The sequence below is a fragment of the Carettochelys insculpta genome, chromosome 8 (assembly GCF_033958435.1).
Source record: "Carettochelys insculpta isolate YL-2023 chromosome 8, ASM3395843v1, whole genome shotgun sequence".
NCBI classification, from domain to species: domain Eukaryota; kingdom Metazoa; phylum Chordata; order Testudines; family Carettochelyidae; genus Carettochelys; species Carettochelys insculpta.
In genome coordinates, this window is record NC_134144.1 from 58,711,321 (window position 1) to 58,731,726 (window position 20,406).

General features: G+C 44.5%; 1 protein-coding gene across 1 annotated transcript in view; it reads right to left on the reverse strand.

Moving 5' to 3' along the window:
- MGAT5 (alpha-1,6-mannosylglycoprotein 6-beta-N-acetylglucosaminyltransferase) overlaps positions 1 to 20,406 on the reverse strand; it is a 231,160-nt gene that overhangs the window by 78,368 nt on the left and 132,386 nt on the right. Inside the window, exons 6-9 of the mRNA XM_075001551.1 lie at positions 14,215 to 14,286; positions 12,779 to 12,940; positions 5,431 to 5,600; positions 4,345 to 4,479 (exon numbers count right to left, since the gene is read on the reverse strand). Of these exons, the coding sequence (XP_074857652.1) occupies positions 4,345 to 4,479; positions 5,431 to 5,600; positions 12,779 to 12,940; positions 14,215 to 14,286 (539 nt within the window). The remainder of the gene's footprint in view (positions 1 to 4,344; positions 4,480 to 5,430; positions 5,601 to 12,778; positions 12,941 to 14,214; positions 14,287 to 20,406) is intronic.

The window sequence follows — 20,406 nt, forward strand, 5'->3', positions numbered from 1 at the left end:
ACATCACGTGGCTTGACCCCGAGGCAATAAAAGGACATGCTGTGCAAGATGCCAGGAATATTGCATGCGGTGAGGGTCGTGATTTTCGGGGGCTGGCTGTAGCTGGAGGTGTTTTAGGCAACTGGGGGATGTCTCCCTCGGTGGTCAAAATTTTCGGGGGCTGGCTTAAGGAGGGGGTCTTGTAGCCGCCCCCAGCCATACATGTCTCAATGAAGGCAATGTATTAGGTATACGATTACCACAGTTGTTGAAGTAAGGCTTGCAGTGGGGAATAGTCATGTCCTAAGGGTCTTCTTTTCCATGTGCAAACCTGGCTGTAGTCTGGGGTCTTTTGCCTTGATGAATCATTTGAGTTTCAGTATAACAACTGTGGTCTATTTAGATACAAAGGTCATCTTTGGTAGGATGCCTAAATCCAGATAAAAAGTTCCTGAAAGGTCCTCTATGGTGGTCACAACTTTTGTGGCCATCAAAAGTGTACTGTCTTTTAGCTGCCCTGAGTCATTACTGATGATTCATTCGAGTTTCAGTGTAGCACCCATGTCTACTTAAGAGTCATCTTTCCCAGGAGGTGTAAATCGATATCCAAGCCCAAAATAAATGTAGGCATGCTGTTTCAGTGTAGCACCTGTGTCTACTTAAACATACTTAACATGGCAGGGGAAAGAGGGGAATGAAATGCGGGAAGATGGTGTCATATACCCACATCTACTTGTGAGGCCAGACTGCAACGAAGCTCAGGGAAGTGTGGCATAAGTTCCCACAATATATTGCAGCAGCACTTGATTTAAGCTACTTGTGTGTGGTAGCAGTAATTTGATTTTGTGGACAGCATGTGGGAAGGTGAAGATGCTCAAAATTGAATGGACAAAACCCAGTGTTAAGAAATCGATTTTAATAAAATTGATTTTATCTTGCAGTGTAGACACAGACCAAAATACCTTTCGTATTTTTACTCTTGTGGGGGATTTTGTGCCAAAATATTAAACATGGCAAATGGGAAATCAAAAGGGAAAAAAGGAAGGGACTGTTTTCAGCTTACATGTATATTTTTCTTGCCTGTTTTTTGCTAGTCTGGCTTAATGAATGAATCAATCTGGTGCAAAGACAGCCAAAGAAATTCAGAGGAAAGTAAGTTTAGATTGACAAATGTGCTTAACAGCAGAACCTCTCTTTATTTAGCACTTCCTTCAAAGTCTCTATGAGAGTATTCTGTAATGTGCAAGTTTGGTCATGAGTCTTATTTAAAATAAACCTGTGATGGAAAAAACATACACAGCAGCTCAATGCAGGATTCTGAGCACAGTGGGGGATGGGATTCCGAGCACAGTGGGGATGGGATTCCGAGCACAGTGGGGATGGGATTCCATGGGGAGTATGGGTGAAGCTGGCCGAGACTCGGTGGGGAGGGAAGAGGGAGCGGGATTTGGTAACTGGTTTGGAGGGGGAGGCTCCAGATGAAAAAGAGAATGCGGGGGAGGGGAAGGAGAGGAGAGCCCTGGGTGCAAAGGTTGAGGAGGACTAACTGTACAGGGACCTACTTCCCCTGTCTGCCAACCCAGACCACCCTGCACCCAATCCCCACTACTGAGCTTCACCCTTCCAATCCAGATCCTCCACCCCACTAAGGCTCACCACCCACCCCCAACCTGCTCCTGCCAAATTCCACCCCCCCAATAAGGCAAAAAAGATTCCTGCAGCCAGGGACAGTTTTTGAGGGTTGATCTGACCCAAACCCAGTTGCTCTGTGCAGAGAAGTTGGAGTGTGAACTCCACCTCCGTTTTCCTTCTCCTTCCTGCCCTGATCCAGCTGAGACTATTATCTCTGGGCAATGTGTGAAACTGGTCCTCCCTTCCTAAGCAGAGTACTTCTGATTTGCCCTTATGGGATTTAATCCTTTTACCTCAGACTAGTTCTTCAGTTTGTTCAGATAATTTTGAATTTTAATCCTAGGCTCAAAAGTGTTTGCAACCCCTCACATCTTGGCTCATCTGAAAACTTTGTAAGTGTTCTCTTCACACCACTGTGTAAATCATGGATGAAGATAATGAATAGAACTGAACCCAGCACTGATCCCAGCAGAACCCCACTCGATATGTCTTTCCACCCTGACAGTGCACCACTGGTTACTATCTAAGAAAGGGTTTTCAAACCAGTTATGCACTCACTTATAGCACAGGTTGAATCTCTCTAGTCTGGCACACTCAGGATCTGACCAGCGCTGAAACAAAGAATTTGCTGAACAACAGGACATCAATATTTTCTAGAACATTACCAACACTTCCACTGCTTACTGGGCTCTTAGAAGACCTTTAGGGGTGAATTAAGATAAATAACTCACAGAACACTGAGAGCCAGGACTGGTGGCTGTGAACAAACTTTAAGGAACCATGGGAAACTTGGCCACACCCAATGTAAGTGGACATCTGGCTAACTAAAATCATGCCAGATTGTGGATGCCACTGGATAAGAGTTCTGGACTAGAGAGGGTCAACCTGTTGCTCCATTTACGTTGCATTCTCTCAATTTGTACAGGAGAAGGTCATGCAAAACAATAATAGAGTCAAGACACATCACATTTATTGCTTTTGCCCTACCTTCAAGGCTTGTTACCTTGTCAAGGAAAGCTATTAGTTTGGTTTGATACAATTTGTTCTTGTTAAATGCATGGGACTGTTACATATCACCTTATTATCTTCTAAGTTTTGGCAAACTGATTGCTTAATTATTTGCTCCATTATCTCTACAGGTACTGAAGTTAAGCTGACTTGTCTATAATTCCCCAAGTTGTCCCTTATTTTCCTCTTTTTACAGATTGGTTCTATACTTGTCTATTTTCCAGTCCTCTGGAACAATTCCATTCTTCCAGGACTTTTCAAAGATAATCACTAATTGGCTCAGATATCTCCCCAGATAGTTGCTTGAGTATTCTAAGATGTATTTCATCAAGCCCTGGTGACTTGAAGACACCTAACTTTTCTAAGTAATTTTTAATTTGTTCTTTCTCTATTTGAGTCTCACAGTTTATCTATTTTTGATGTCAGTCCCTATGTTAGATGCCCAATTCCTACTAATCTTTGTGGTTAAAAAGAAAGTAAAGTAATTTAGCACTCCTGCCTTCCCTTCAGCTTTCACTTACATGGGATCACTGACTAAGTCAGTGATTTTGTTTTACATGATAGATGACCACACACGACTTCAAATGAAAAAAAGTGAACTCAGTTTATGTCCTGATACATTTATCATTTTGTTCAAGGTAAAAAGAACAAAGTACTCATAAGCTACGTCTACACGTGAAGCCTACTTCGAAGTAGCCTATTTCGATGTGGAGACATCGAAATAGACTATTTCGATGAATAACGTCTACACGTCCTCCAGGGCTGGCAACGTCGACGTTCAACATCGACGTTGCGCAGCACCACATTGAAATAGGTGCTGCGAGGGAACATCTACACGCCAAAGTAGCACACATCGAAATAAGGGTGCCAGGCACAGCTGCAGACAGAGTCACAGGGCGGACTCAACAGCAAGCCGCTCCCTTAAAGGGCCCCTCCCAGACACAGTTGCACTAAACAACACAAGATCCACAGAGCCGACAACTGGTTGCAGACCCTGTGCATGCAGCATGGATCCCCAGCTGCAGCAGCAGCAGCCAGAAGCCCTGGGCTAAGGGCTGCTGCACATGGTGACCATAGAGCCCCGCCGGGGCTGGAGAGAGAGCGTCTCTCAACCCCTCAGCTGATGGCCACCATGGCAGACACCGCTATTTCGATGTTGCGGGACGTGGATCGTCTACACGTGCCCTACTTCGACGTTCAACTTCAAAGTAGGGCACTATTCCCATCCCCTCATGGGGTTAGCGGCTTCGACGTCTCGCTGCCTAACGTCAATGTTAACATCGAAATAGCGCCCAACACGTGTAGCCGTGACGGGCGCTATTTCGAAGTTAGTGCCGCTACTTCGAAGTAGCGTGCACGTGTAGACACAGCTATAAAGAGCAACTAAGGAGAGGGGGAAGGAAGTAGTTTGAGTGGAATATACAATTTCTACAACCAAAATATTCTTAAATGCTACAATGCATCCCTGCTATACTTTGTCTTGCAGACTTTCAAAGGGGAGGAGAAAGATGGTTTAGAAAAGAGGATAATTAACAAAGAGTATAACAACCATAAAAGACCCCAAGGAAATTAAGTATTTTTAACATCTTGATTAGCAAAAAATCTCAGTTCAGACTGAGTGGTACTCAGGTTAGGATTTTTTATATATATATAAAATAAATATGTGTGATTCAAATTGCTTTGTTAAAGAACTTCTGCAAATGGGCAGATAAGAGTAATACTTACTGGTAATGAACCCATGATGGACCAAGTGTTTTCTTAAACTGGGTAAGTCCTACGATATCAATGTAAATGAGTTCTACTACTTTATCTCCCTGTGTGGGGCAGCCAGATCTGTTACCTACAACCTTCTTCATAATCCTTAAAAAAAAGAAAATGAGGGGGGGGAATATTTCAGCACCTTTCTGCATTCAAACAATGTATTAGTATTAATCCGATTACATGAAAAAATTCACATTGGTCATTGATTATTCTAATTTTGCAAATACTGTAACACTGTATATATACAATTTTCATCTCTTACTCTCAAAAGTGAGTAAAGCTCACTAAAATGTTTACTGTAAAATGGATTAGGTACAGTAAAATAATGTCTTTTTATACTAGCCCCTTGTCATTGTATAATCTCTCCAGTCTAAACGGAGGTATAAACATAACTTGAGCAGTAATTTTCACAATGTGATATACTGAAGCAATCTGGATATAACTTCTAGTATTTTATTAACTGTTTTATTATATCAGAATTCACTATAATATGGTTTTACTGTATATACTGTAAAAACGAAAGCTACAGAAAAAAGGAAAAGTGCCCAATCTTGAACAGGTGCACTATAAAAAGTTAAATCAGGACAAAGCTTCACAGACTGAAAACCAAGAAGACTTTATCCTGCAAGAGAGACGAATGTAAATTTGACTGAGATTAGTATTTTTTGAGCATAACTGCATTCAAATTATTTTATATATGGATGCTGAACGGGGAATATTATAAATGTAAGCTCCAGGACATGGAATTAAAATAAATCGGTAATGTATCTTATTGCAGAGCTTAAAGCACCTGCAATGATATAAAATTAAGCTGCTTAGTTTGAATTTTCCAGCATTAGTTTATGAAGTCTCAGGAGCCTATAGCTACAATGAAAATATCCTTTTCACAGCATATATATTTAGCTCATGAAAGTAATCTTCTTGCCTGTTTAGTGAATTAACACTTTCATTTTCCTCTTCAAGAAATTATATACAATACTAACAGAGGTTTCAGGAGCTTACAATTTCTTTTTTGTAGTCTAGTTTAAAAATTGAGAATAATCTCCTTACTCCTTGAGCTCTGCCAGTGAAGATGAAATCCTAATGTCATGGCCCAGTAAGTAAAGAGATGTAATTAAATCACTCCACTGGACTAATTCACCAAGTGGGCCACCACTAAATGCATTCTCTGCGATCTTGAATCCAGATTCCTTTGTTAGAAGTCCCAAATGGACGAGAATCTGAAAAAGAAAACCACATGTAAGCACCAACTTTAAATCTGAAACAAATCTAATATAGCTTATGTTGGTTCCATCTTGCTGTCTCCACATTCCAACCCAAGCCCTCATCCTACCCTTTTTAAGCTGATTTTAATCAAAAACTTCCACTATCAATTGCCTCATTACTCTAATTACAATAGTACTACTTCATTGCTTTAAACCATTTTTACAAAACCAGCTCAGCGTCTTTATTAATCTTTTACATTCTCAGATCAATCCAACATGATTACACAATAAGAGAATGCGTTAAAAATGAGGAGAAGCAGACTTTGTTATGGAGAAGAATAAGATTCTATATATAAAAAGGTGTATGCCTCTTTGTCTGAATTAAGATTAAATAGATCCTAACATGCAAAACAGAAAATAAAATGTTACAATTAACTCACGTTATACAGTATGAAGATGAGAATTTCATCATGCAAATATTGGAATATTAAGTAATTCCCATTAAAAGCTAAAGGTGTCTTTAGATTAATAAGACAAGATCACTTAAAGGACATCAAAGTATTTCTTCTGCTCTTGGAAGACCATATTTTCTGCTGAGGTCCTTTCACTAACTTGACTCTCCAGCTGAGGAGGATAGGACATGTCTCTGAGGCTATGTCACATAGCTGCAAACACAAACCACTGTTTACTGCCCCCCATCACAATGGTGGGAATTATTCTCTGTATCCCATCAGATCCTTTACGACTTTTGTAAAAAAGTACTACAAGATGCTTCACAACTGAGCAGCAAGTGCTGTGAATAACTATTAACCAGCTTTGCTGAAAAGGTCATGCGCATGCAGGACAGCTTCTCTGGCAGCATGGATCTGCAACACCAACACCCAACAACTGAACTGCCGTCCCAGAGTTCAAATAGCTCACAAATAAAGTTCTTGATTCCCTAAAAGAGTCTTAACCCAAGATCTGTGAATACAACCCATGTCATTCCTGGCTCATGAAAGACAGCCATGAATTGCTACCACTCCTAAACAAAATAGTCAATACCTCACAGAAGTTACTCACTTGTGTAGTAACAATGATTCTTTGAGATGTGTTCCCGCGGGTGCTCCACATTAGGTGTCGGGCTCACCCCGGCGCCGCAGATCGGAAACTTCTAGCAGTGTCCGTTGGGTCGCGCATGCGCTGATGCGCGCTGCCCCCCCGTGCGCTCTTGGCCACGTGCGTGATCCAGTCCCCGCCAGTTCCTTGACCAACCGCCCCAGATGCTCCTGAAAAACAACGGACAGAGATCCCAAGCGGGGAGGACGAGCGGGTAGTGGAGCACCCACGGGGACACATCTCGAAGAACCATCGTTACTACACAAGTGAGCAACTTCTCTTTCTTCTTCGAGTGGTCCCTGTGGGTGCTCCACATTAGGTGACTGCCCAGCAGTGACCCCAAGTAAGGAGGTGGGTAATTGAGTCATGTGCAGCTCGCCCTTGAGAGGACTGCTGTTGACAGACGTGTATCCTCCTCGAACACCCTGTGCATGGCATAATGCTTGGCGAAGGTGTCGTAAGAGGACCAAGTCACCACTCTGCAAATGTCTTTCAATGGGATTCCTTTGAAGAAGGCTGTCGATGCCACCATCGCTCTGGAGGAGTGAGCCTTGAGCAGAGCTAGCAGAGGGGTCTTACGGAGCTCGTAACACAGTCTTATGCACGATACAATGTTATTCGAAATCCTCTGGGACGATAGGCCTTCCCCTTTCAACCTGGGTGCGATAGACACCAGGAGCCTGTCCATTTTCCGGAAGGACTTAGTTCTGGCTATGTAAAAGGTCAACACCCTCCTCACGTCTAGCAGGTGCAGCTGCGCCTCCTTGCCAGAGCTGTGAGGCTTCGGATAAAACGAGGGTAATACTATTGGTTCGTTAATGTGGAACCCCGAGGAAACTTTTGGAATGAAGACTGGGTGTAGCCATAAGGTCACCGCTTCCTTTGAGAATACTGTGCAGGGCGGCGTTGCCATTACTGCTGCGCGTTCGCTCACCCTGCAAGCTGACGTAATCGCGAGGAGGAAGCTCATTTTTGTGGTAAGCAGTCGGAGGGGTACCGTAGCCAATGGTTCAAAGGGCGGTCCTGATAGCGTATGGCGTACCAAGTCCAAACTCCATGACAGTGGTAGCAGTTTCCGTGGGGGGTACAAATTTACCAGCCCCTTTAGGAATCTCGTGACTACAGGATGGGCGAATATGGTAGGCCCTTCCTCTTTGTGTCGGAACGCTGATATAGCCACGAGATGGACCTTTAGCGAGGATAAGGAGAGTCCGTCTCGTTTCAGCTCCAGCAGGTAGTCTAGAATCACAGTTATAGGGACGTCCAGAGGAGCTAGCTGTTTGGAAGAGCACCAGGAGATAAATCACATCCACTTCTGCTCGTAAGTCTTTCTGGTGGTGGTGGTCCTTCTACTGCATTCCAAGACTTGTTTCACTCCCTCCGAAAATGTGCTCTCTAAGGAGTAGCCATGCCTGTAGGCGGAGCCCCTGAGGATATGGGTGAACTATGGCCCGTCGAGCCTGCGTGAGTAGCTTTTAGCGTTATCTTGTTGGCAGTGCACCAGTTCCACAACCAGACTGCTTCTGTGCATAGCGCTCGGGATCAGGCCCCTCCTTGTCGATTGATGTAAAATATGGTGGAGGTGTTGTCAGTATTAATCCCGACTACTTTGCCGTGCAGGTACTTCTGAAAGCATCTGCACGTGTTGAACACTGCTCTGAGTTCTAGTACGTTGATATGCAGTGTCTGTTTCACAGGAGACCACAGCCCTTGGGTTACTTTGCTGCCAATGTGCGCTCCCCATCCTATGTGGGAGGCGTCTGTTGTGAGAAAAATCGCGATTTGTGGCTGGTGGAAGGGCACCCCAACTAGCATGTTTTTGGGATCTGCCCACCATGCCAGCGATTTTTGCACCTCCGTCGGGGGCGATACTACCCTGCATGTGGTATGGACTAATGCACTGTAAACGCTCGCCAACCAGTGCTGCAGGCTTCGCATGTGTAGCCTGGCATCCTGTACCACGAACCAGCCTCCTGTTTTCTTCTCTGTTAGGAAGTATCACGAGTAGAACTCCTTCCCTTGGAATTGTTCTGGTACTCTCTCTACCGCCCCATGAACATGAGATGATTCACCTCCTGTTTCAGCCTGGTCTCGTGAGAAAGGTTCATGAGAGAGGACTGGGTGGGAGGTTTTGGTGGCGGGAGTGATTGGAAGGGGATTGCGTAACCCATGGCTATGATTTCCAGTACCCATTTGTCTGTCATGATGTTTTGTCACCGTGAATAAAATGGTTTGAGGCGATGATGGAACATGTTTTGAGAGTGGCATTGGGAGATGGTCTTGATATTGCAGTCCTCGACATAGCCGTCAAATTTGCCGTCTTGGGGCTTGCCCCAAGGTTGCGTGGCTTTGTTGAGGACGTCGCCTGGGGGCTTTATACTGCTGCTGCTGATGGCGCCGCCCATGGTCGTAGCTTCGTTGATCTTGTGCACGCTGCGGTTGATAGGCGTAGTGCCTTTGCTGGGGATAGAACTTTTTCCTCCTGTATGGGGAGGTATATATACCCAAGGTCCTAAGTGTGGCCCTCGAGTCCTTGCTGGAGTGTAGGACCGAATCGGTTGAATCTGCAAATAGTTTTTGCTTATCAAATGGAAGGTCCACAATTTTTGTTTGTAGATCTCTGGGAATGCTGGACGTCTGGAGCCAGGATTCCCTGCACATGACCACTGCTGTGGCCGTTGAGCATGCCGCTGTGTCCGCCACGTCCAGGGCGATTTGAACTCCTGCTCGCGAGGCTGCATAGCCCTCCTGAACAATCGCCTTCAGCACTGGTTTCTTATCCTCTGGTAGGAAGTCTATAAGAGGGGTCAGTCTGGAGTAATTGTCGAAATTGTGGTTGGACAGGTGTGCCGCACAGTTCGCCATTCTTAGTAATAAGATAGAGGAGGAGTAGACCTTTTTGCCAAACAGGTCTAATTTCCTCGCGTCCTTGTCCAATCCTCCTGATTTATATGGGGGTGTCTTAGACTTATGCTGTGATGATTCGACCACCAAAGAATTTGGTTGTGGGTGACTAAACAGGAATTCCATGCCTTTGGCTGAAACAAAGTATTTCTTACCCGCCCTTTTATATGTAGGTGGGATGGAGGCTGGGATCTGCCATATGTTGGTGGCTGATTCCATAATGGCTTCGTCTAGCGGAATGGCTATTTTGGATGAAGCCGGGGGTCTCAGATTTTTTGGGAGTTTATGATGTTTCTCCTGCACCTCTGCTATTCGAATGTCCTGTGTGAATGCTACTCTCTTGAACAGCTCCTGGAATTGCTTAAGGTCGTCCAAAGGAGAGATGTCCCGGGGACACCCGCCTCATCCGGAGAGGACGAGGAGGCGCCGCTGCAGTATACCTCCTCTAATTCTTCTGACCCTTGAGTTTGTTGGTATACCCGCTCTTTTGCGGGTTGTGAAGGAAGGTCCCTGGACTCTGGACCAGTGTCTGTCTGGGGAAGCTGTGTTCCTCCCATGGAGCGGGACTGTATGAGGGGGTGTTGGCGGGGTGTGGGTGGGGATCTGCCCCTGGATCTGGAACCCCGATGCCCGTGTTCAGTATGATAAGGGCGGCCATGGCAACACAGGCAAGGGCCCGGAGATGGAGATCTGGGCCACGATCGGGATGTGTACACATGGTGTCTGGTAGAGCGTGATCTCCGTGACGACATTGAAAACGGCAGAGATAATCTGTGATAGTATTCATAGGGGCCCACGCTGGAAAATGGTGAAGATTGTCTGAGCCATGGTGATGGTGGCTGAAGGAACAGGGAGGGAGGTCTGAAACAGGCCATTGGAGTGGCTGCCCAGCGCGGCGTGTGTATCTCGGGTGGGGAGCGGGGGGCTGGGTGATAACGGCAGTGCAATGACGTCCGGAGCCGGACTGCGGTGCTGGGTTTTTGTCTTTGCCTTCCCCCGCCCCTGCGGAGCAGGCGCCGGTCCCTCTGGTGCCGGGGACCTTGGCGCCGCTGTCGGTGCCACGTGGATAGCTTCCTCCGGCACCCTTTGGCCCCGTTCCGGGTGCCCCTCCTCCAGCGCCGTCGGTGCCGCAAGGGGCGGTGCTGCATGAGTCTGCGCCGCCGCCTCCAGCGCTTGCTGCGTTGGCACCTGTAGCACCCTCGGTGCTGACTGCTGATCAGTCGGAGGCCCAAGCGCACTCCTATGTGCTGCTGTATCCCTGCTATGAGCAGTCAGGGGTCAGGGCCCCGTGTTTCGCTCGTCCTGCTCGCTGGTGTTACCGGCAAGGATCGAGCTGGAGAGAGCTTCCTTTTCCTTTGCACCGAGGAGGTTAGGGAGGCCGCCTTCCTCTTGTGCACTCCCGAGGGCCCCCCTTTCTGGGGCTTCTCCGGTGGTTCAGGCTGGAGGGCCTTATCAAACAGGATCAATTTTAGTCTCATTTCCCTGTCTTTCCTGGTCCTGGCTGTAAGCCTAGTGCAATGAGAGCACTTTGGAGTAACGTGAGCCTCTCCAAGACAACGAATGCACTCGCTATGCCCGTCTGAGGCAGGCATGGTCTTGCGGCACGATGCACACCTCTTAAAGCCCTGCGAAGACATCTCTGCCGTGGCTTGTAAGTCTTTAAATGTTAATAGAGTACTTATCAGCTAACGAAGTCTTTAACCAAATAACGTTCACGGCCTCCAGGGGTAGCGGACCACCAAAAGGCAGACGCCTGCGTCTGCTCTTCTCCCCTTTGTTCCTCCCTTCCTCCTCTTTTCCTTTTTTTTTTTTTTTTTTTTGCACAACAGTTTTAACAGTGAGAACACGACTAACTACTAACAACTAATAACTATCAACAACAATAACCAGTTTCTCTCCTTTTTTTTTTTTCTTTTTGTCTCAGGCGTTGGAGCCGGAGCAAATTCCGTCTGCAGCCACTGGCAGTTGAGAAGGAACTGGCGGGGACCGGCTCGCGCACATGGCCGAGAGAGCGCGGGGGAGCGGTGTGCATCGGGGCATGCGCGACCCGACGGACGCTGCTATAAGTTTCCTATCTGCAGCGCTGGGGCAAGCCCGACACCTAATGTGGAGCACCCATGGGGACCACTCGAAGAAGAAGGAATTTTCTCTCCTTCTTTCAAATACAAAATACACAAAAATGAGGAAATCCACTCTGAATGTATATCCATCTATCACCATACGTCAAACCTCTCTTCTCTCATGAAGTGCACAGAGACGTTAGCTAAAGGTCAATTACAAGCTCAACTAATTGAAACTAATACCATGGAGCTGAAGAGCAGCTGTCTGAAGCTGGACTAGAGCAAAATGGAGGTGATACCAGTTGACAAAAGGAAACAATCAAAAACTAGTTAGAGTCTCCTTTGATCTGCAACTGGTTAATTCAGTGTATAGTTTAGGAATCCTCTAGCATAGCTCACTGATAAATTCTCATGTGCTTTCAATCATCTATGATTAGTTAGAAGTCTCTATTCCATCCAGGCAGAGGATGACCTGACTTCAGTTATTTATGTCTATCACTCTCAACCGGACTGCAGCAATGTGAAATACCAGGATATGAAGCCCTCATTGTTTAAGAAATGCCAGCTAGTATGAACTAGGTCTCATCAGCAGTTCAGGAGACCTGTCCTCTGTTCTCACCAGTGATTTCCCAGATAATTTCAAATCACTTTCAAGATTTCTATCCTTATGTTCTCAACAATCCAAAGCCTGGGTTCAGTATATCTAAAAGTCCATCTAAAGCTCAAGAACAAAGACTGTTGTTGCTAGCTCCATTCCCGTGGAGTAATCTTAAAGTATAAATCTTGACTCTATGGGACCTTCCCAGGGGACTGTATGAAACAGTGGCACAAACTCCCTGAAAAAACTAAGGACCATCACTAACCTCCCTACCTTTAGCTCAACATGTAAGATATATTCCTTTTAATGTGTGCTTCATAACACACACATAGCATTCTGTATATTATAAAAAAAATTCCGTGTCTTCCAACCTGCTCCCCACAAAACGATCTACCAGCCCCTTAGAATTTCTTGGGAACAGAAGTCAGAACAAACAAGTGATTAAGTCATTTTTTTACCTTGCTCCCCCTCAATCACTGCTTAGAAGACAAGTAAACTTTCCAACTATAAGAAGTGGCTTATAAACAACTCACTTTTTTTCGTTTTCTTTTCTCCAGGTTTTGCTTTTCTGCAAGTGACTTAATTGCTTCAATCCACGCATCAGCCATTCGTCTGATGCGCAACATCATCCATCGGAATTCTTCATGTCTTGACATCATTTTGTAGAGGAGATCGAAGTTGGTATGAATTTCAGCCTTCAATTAAACATTAAGTAATAAAATCAGAACTTCATACAGGTGTAATTTTCCTTGATAACAATGTGTCATACTTAAAACACTCTGTGCTTCACATCCCCCATTCATACAATGAAGAAAAATATACCAGCTATCTCACTGGTGGTTAAGGCTTTAATTAACATTTATGAAGTGTATAGAGACCTTTGGCTGGAAATCACTAACACTACAGAAATGTCAGTTATTTTTATACCTACCTGACAGCCTGGAAAATATCAAAGTCAAGAGTTTATGCAGAGCTCAAAAAGGATTTTTACTTGCATGATACCATAGTTCCGCTTTTGGTTATGTGATTGCAAAGTGATCCTACCTCAGATACTCTATGATTAAAATGCACTAGAAACAAAAGAGGAGTAGTCTAAAGCACTATAATTATTTATTATGAATGACCAAAGAAAAAAAAAGTCAGCTATAACATTAAGAAAACAGCCTTAACTGGAAATAGTTCTTCCACTTAAGCAGATTAAGGTAAAAACAACTGGCTCTGAAGGATAGAGGCACCTGACATCACAGTCAGACTAGCAATGGTCATATATAATCCCACAATTACCTTAATAACGTGCTTTACAATCAGATTACAATATTGGTAGCTCTGGTATATAAGAAATCAAAATTTTAGGAAGAATCAAAACAATGAGATAAAACTAAAATACAATAAAGTGTATGAACAATTTGCTGAGATTCCAGACCTTCACACATCCTGATGATCAGCGAAAGCTTCCACTGCATAAATCAATTTTTTTATATGTACAGTTTATATCAATTCTCAATGTCCATGGAAGATAGTTATTACCTTTGTAACTTTATTCCACAATGTGAAGCCTTCAATATTGCACAGACTTATACATGCTTAGTTATACACTGCGAACAGCCCCATTGACTTCAATAGGACTACTCAGTGCACTTGGAACCAGATTTATAACTCAGTGCAATAACGAAGGAAAATGTGGTAAAGTGCTGTTCACATGACTGTGCATCCTCATGGGTAACTGTTTTTAAAGGAACCGTTTTCAAATAAAGGAAGATGAGCACAGGAGGACTCTATTGCCAATATTCCTATTGGCATTAATATGGGGCTCAGCATCTGATTTTTGTCTGCGGACAGATTAACAAACTGCTTTCTTGCCTATACAGTACGCCATAAACTGAACAATGAAAAAAATCACTCTGTTGGACAATTCCACTGATCATTTACATAGGTTTTAAGGCATGGCCAATACAACCACTGCTCTCACCAATGCTTTTTGATCAGTTTCTTCATCAGGATTTTTTGCTCTCCAAGGTAAACGAGGACACCAGTTTTCAACCTGCAAAAAGAATGATGGAAAAGTTCTTTAAGTCTGCTTTTAATATGTGCAACCTTATAACCCTATAAATTTTTCTTGCATTTCCTTTATGTTATACTTCCCTACAGCTTGAACAGGACCATCGTTGATCAATATGAAGTCAGCCAAAAACAAAGCCATTTGCTGTTGTGATATGTCTTCCCAGGCAAAGATATAAAAGATGCTTTGCAGTATAAATGGGTACTCAGGGAAAAACTTAAAGATACAGAAAAAGCTCTACTCATACCTTAAATATAGTTTATAGGAGGTCATTTTCAAGAGCTACTTGCTTTTTATTAGGCAAAAAGGGAACAATAAAAAATAATTCAGAATGTTACCCAGTTCTAAAGACACAGATATTAAACCTATAGAGATGATTTTAAAATATGGACAAGTATTTTACCCTATATGCTCAAGTTCCTCTTTACCAATCCAGACAAGAAAGCATATACAGCTAGTGAGGAGGGCCATTGGGAGGTAATGGTGGGAGGATGATATGGATGACAAAGGAGAATGTATGTGTTTAACAATAAAATGGCACCACAAAGCAACATAAAAACAAAGGAAGGGTAACTGAGCGACTATACAGGCAGGGGAACCAGGGAAGTAGCTGCTATCATTGTGGTCCTGTACATACTCAAGGAGTCACAGCTGCTTGTATCATGGCTCGCTAGTATGGCACCTTGCTGTTCTTCAATTGCAGACCTGCAGAGAGGCATGATTCTTAAGTGGGCCAGAGGCTAATGAGATTGGTTTACTGAGGATAACGTGGAGTAGGAAGAGCGTGACAGCCCTGAGCCCATCACTCAACCTCCAGTGGAGAGAAGCCACTCTGGCCCCAAGATACTTGCACACATATTAGGAAAGAGGCAGAAGAACAAGAGTGCACTGGTTGGCTAGCCCCGAGATCATCACGAACGGGGTATGTGTTGAAATTCCATAGAAGGAGTCAGTGTTGCTGTCATTATGTGCCTATGTTTACAAAAACAGTCAAAATAAATTCAGTATTTAGCTTAGAAACTAACAAGGTGAGTAAGGTAAAAGATACTAACCTCAACCACCTTGAGTCACTCATACCCTGGGACTAATATATTTGCAGTGTTGTAACCATATTTAGCTTACTCAGACACACTCTGAAAACAGTCAACCCAAAATCATTAGATGAACAGCCTGAAGTAAACAGCATGCACAAAGATTACTTAGAAGAGCAAACAGAAGAAAATGATTGAGTAAAAACCATCACCTCATTATAGAGCAAAACCAAACCAAAGCATACAAACGAGCTACATTCCCCAACCTATACATGATCATTCAAACAAATGTTAGGATTACTTCCACTTAACACAGTACAGTTTCTGAAAGTGGTAATATGGTCAACCTCCATTGGGAAATGCGTGACTCTCCATTACACTCAAACTCAGGAAAGCTGCTGGACATTGCAGTAATTAGTTGTTCATAATTTCAAACAACATGGGCTGCAAACACACTAGTGGAAAATATTGGAAACCAGCATTCTTCCAACATACAACAAGCAAATCAACTTGGCTTTGCTAAAAAGCTGTATTTTTAACCAGGTGGGATGGATTTTTTGGAGCACACAGCAAGGTAGGGTGTTAAAGGAGAGAAGACCAGGACTATTGCACACTTCCTCCTGGCTCTTACCACAACCCTCTCCTTATGCATCACTACATCTAACATTTCCCAGTCCTTCTGACCACTGCTCCATCTCCATGTCTAGTCATCTTTCCCTCTCTACCAGGGGAGGCCTGCTAAACTCTGGGCTGAGAGTTCAATACTTGAAGGGGCCAATTAGGGATCTGGGGCAAATAGATTTAAAAGAAAAAATCTGTCCGGGATGGTGATAGGTCCTGACACAAGGGCAGGAGACTGGACTTGATGACCTCTCAAGGTCCCTTCCAGTTCTATGAAACATGTGTATCTCCGTGTTGTTCCCACCAGCTCTACTTGCTCCTCTTTCTTTCACCAGCACAAACCAAGTTCCTGTGTTCCAATTTTCTCAGTTCTGGTGACCTTTGCTTGCATCCTGATTCTGCCCCTCTCTCCATCTGCACACCAGTTCCCCAACATCTTATGCAATAGTATAGAGGCCATATTTTAGTAAAATTATGAATTGTGTATGTATCACTGTGGACCAGCATCTCTCTTCCCTCCCTGCTGCCTTTTCATGACTTGCAGTCCATCAGCTCTGATAACTTCTTGTCTCTTCTCAGCCATCACTTACCTTTCTTCCAATGAGATGCTTGTTAATGCTCTCCATGCTTCAGTTTCCTCCACCCTTAACTCTGGTCTTTCTTGTCCCTGCCACGTGCTTCCATTTGTGTCCCTCCCCACACAACATCCACTTCCTTCAGTTCTGCTGCCATGCTGCAAAGCATCTCTGGTGTGAAACCTATGATCAGGCTGACTTCCTCCATGATAAACCTGTTCCTTCTTCATTTGGTTCAGCCACTTTCTTAGCTAAAAACTTGACATCTCCATCTTAACTGAATCCTACACCCAAGATAACAGCCCCCTTTGACTCACTTTCCCTTGCTGCCTCCACTTCCCTCTCCACACAGGATCTCGCCGTCTTCTTTGAAGAGAAAATGACAAAACAGGATGTGGATGACCTTTCATTCTACCCCCTCCCAGCCACCTCCCCCGCAATACTTTCTTCTCATGTCCATTGAAGATACAGAAGTTTATCTGTTTTCTTGCTGAAATCCCTCCAATTGCCCCCCGATCCCATTCCACCTACAATGAACCTGGCCTCCTCCCCTCCCTTACTTTTCCTCTTAAGCGCTCCCACTCCTCTGGCTTGCTCTGCTCAGAATGCATTCATGCTTTAATCTCTCCCATCTTAAAATATCCCACCCTTGACATCCTTGCCCCAGTTAATCTGTAAGCTCTCTGAATGCACGATCTACAATTGCCTTATGATGCTCTCCTCCTCCTAAACCCTCTTCAATTTGACTTCGACCCTGAGCACTCCACTCAAACTGTTTTCCCATAGTTTCTAATGACTGACCTCTTTCTAGCCACAGATCAGAACCAATACTCCATCCTCAGCTATCTTTGACATCTTTGTCTTGATATATTGTTCTTTTCCTTGACACACTCATTTCTTGGTTTTTATCCTACCTCTGTAATTACTCCTTCAACATGTCCTTTGAAATATACGACTCACCTACTTCTCCAACTTTCTGAGAGGATTTCCAGAGCTATAACCTTGGCACCTTACAAGTCTTCTGAATAATATACAAAGGACTGCTCTGATATATCTGGGATTGCAAAGAGTTATAGTAGGTCTTTCCACCGAAAAGACAAGAGGACAGGGTGGTAGGTATTATGAACAGATGGACGATCATGACCAAACCTGGCTGTAATATGGTGGGTTGGGTCAGCTTTTGCTTTATATTCCTTAACACCTACTTAGTTAAGGCTCTACGGTTAGGCTCTAGAACTGGAGTGGACAATAATTTTCACCAAGGGGCCACTCCATGAATTTCTGGTACAGTTCACAGGCTGGCTCTGAGCCTCCCAAAAGGCCTTGGGCAGAAGGGTTGGGCTGAGGGCTACAAAAAGAAAGCAAGTGTGAGAGTATGAAAGAAAAAAAACTGTATGAGAGACAGGCTTTGTGACACAGATTGAGTGAGTGTTGCACTGTAAATATATGTCAGTGCCTATGTGTATATGACACAGATTGGGTATGTGTGACAGTGATGCAGAATGTGTGTGCTGGCTGCTGCTAGTTAAGTTTCTGAGAGAAGCCAGGATCTTGAAGGGAAATCTGTCCTGTTCTGTTTTCTCTCCCACCCCTGTTCTGCACCCGAGTGAGTCACTCATCATTTATGTTTCAGACTGAAGCAGCTCCGCTGTGTCTCCCCCTCCCCCCAAACCCTCTTCTGCAAAAAATGGAGAACAGGGGCAGGAGAAGACCCTGACTTCAGCACTACCCTTTCCCCTCCACCTCCTTTCCCTCTGTACAGCTAGCAAGAGAATCCTAGGAGCAGCTCAGCTGCAGACAGAACATGATGCGGGGCGGGGATGGGCAGCTGCGCACATGCTGCCAGCATGCATGTTCTGCTAATCAACTGGGCAGGCTGGAGAGAAATGTACTATTCCTTTAGGAGCGACAGATTTGCAAATTCAGTGAGTATCCATGCATCCTTGCTGGATGCTCTGGGGAGGCACTCAGATGGCTCAAGGTCTGGAATCTACCAATCATTAACTTGAAAGGAGAGAGAGAGAAGCCTGCAGGGGCCTTGAAGGCAGTGCTAACCCACAGTGGGCATAAACCAAGTTCTCTCACACTAGATGAACCTTTGGTCTAACCCCATACAGCAGTTATGTTCAGAAGGTGGTAGCAAGGTGCCTCACAATCCAGGGCAAGTCACAGTGACTTAGTCAGCAGGATTTTGCGGCTCGTTAAGGGTCAGACTCCTGGCACATATATACCAGCAAACATAAATACTGAGAAAAGTCACAATAAGCTCGGAAACAACGGAAAAGGTTGCTGTTTGTTATTTTCTGTTTATTTTGGGAGCAGGAAATAGAGCAGAGGGACAACAAGATAAGTAAACCCAGACACACGTCAGGTATAAGAAAATACGTTTGGAAAAACTTGTTCTAAATGGCACTGAATGCTACAGGGAAAAAAGAGGCAGGGACGAGATATCTACTCTGAAAACATGAGATTGGACTGATCCACCCACAGGGACTGAGATGAAGTTAACTGTTGGCTGAGATACACAGCCTGACATTGATCCAAGTGAAGGAGCCATAAAGCTTGAACTGGTCAAGTCACACAAGACAGATGTTGTTTAAAGTTTAGTTACCTTAAAAAGGATGGCAGATGTTCATAAAATGGTGAATTGAGCAAATGGGTAATAAAGGAACGGGACAGAATCCTAACAAACTGGGAGATATACCTGAGCAGGAGCACTTCTCTGATATCTGCTCACTTATGTATGAGAAATCCACACCTTCTGTTGTAGGGATAGCAGACTCATGCGTACTAGCAAGACCCTGCAGAGAGACCAAGGCCAAAAGGGAAGGGCAAAAGCATGTAGGAGAAACAAACTAGTTTGCTCTGGGGGAAAAAGCAGGAAGGAGAATGGCTAAGCCCAGATCACCCTAATACAAGTCACCTCCTGGTAACCCTATGTAATGAACCCGAGACTAAGGGGCAGGCCCAAGAAAAAGCCACTCAAGTAGGCCCCTTGGATATGTGAAAAGCAATTGCCATCTAAATACAAGCTTCAGTCTGTCCAGGTTAATGCAGCTACCCTTAATTCAGAGGCTTGACTGAGGCTACATCTGCACTTACCAGGAACGTTGATGGCTGCTATACAATTTTAGATATGCCAATTGCGTACCTAAAATTGATTTTGCAGCCATCGACAACAGTCCCTGTCCTCACTGCAGAATGCCCATGGGACTGCTCCTCCCACCGACATTCCTTAATCCTTGTGGCTCGCAAGGAATTCTGGAGTCGACTTTGATCCTCGAACGTGCCGCTTTGCACGTGCGTGAAGTGGTATCCCGGAAGAGCGAACCTGAGTCTTCCATCTTCCATGCTGAGTGTAGATGCAACCTTAGGCTCTAGAAAGTTGTAAGCTGAAGATGATGCCTAAGTAACAGGCAAGAGGATACTGTTGTCCACAATGATCAAGAAAGAAGGTGGCAGGGAGAGTCTGGGGGTGAAAACTTAAGGCCCCAGTTTTACCCATATCGAGCTTGGGCTGCCGCCAATGAAGTCTCTGACTCAAGGGTAGCTGTATTATTAATGTGGAAAGGTTGGGACCTGTATTTTGACTTCTCAAATGACACTAAAAAAGAAGAAGCAGCTTGTACATCGATTCTAGTAAGGGAAAAAGGATGGAGGTTGAAGGCTGACACAGTCAAACCAGTCAGTCATGAAGACTATTTTAGCGTTAAAAGACAGGAAAACAAATGGTAGGCATAAATGGTAAATTTTCCGAATGGAGAGGGGTAACTAGTGGTGTCTCCCAAGGGTCAATCCTAGGATGAATCCTGTTCAATTTATTCATAAATGGTCTGGAGAAGGGGGTGAGAAGTGAGGTGGCAAAGTTTACAGAT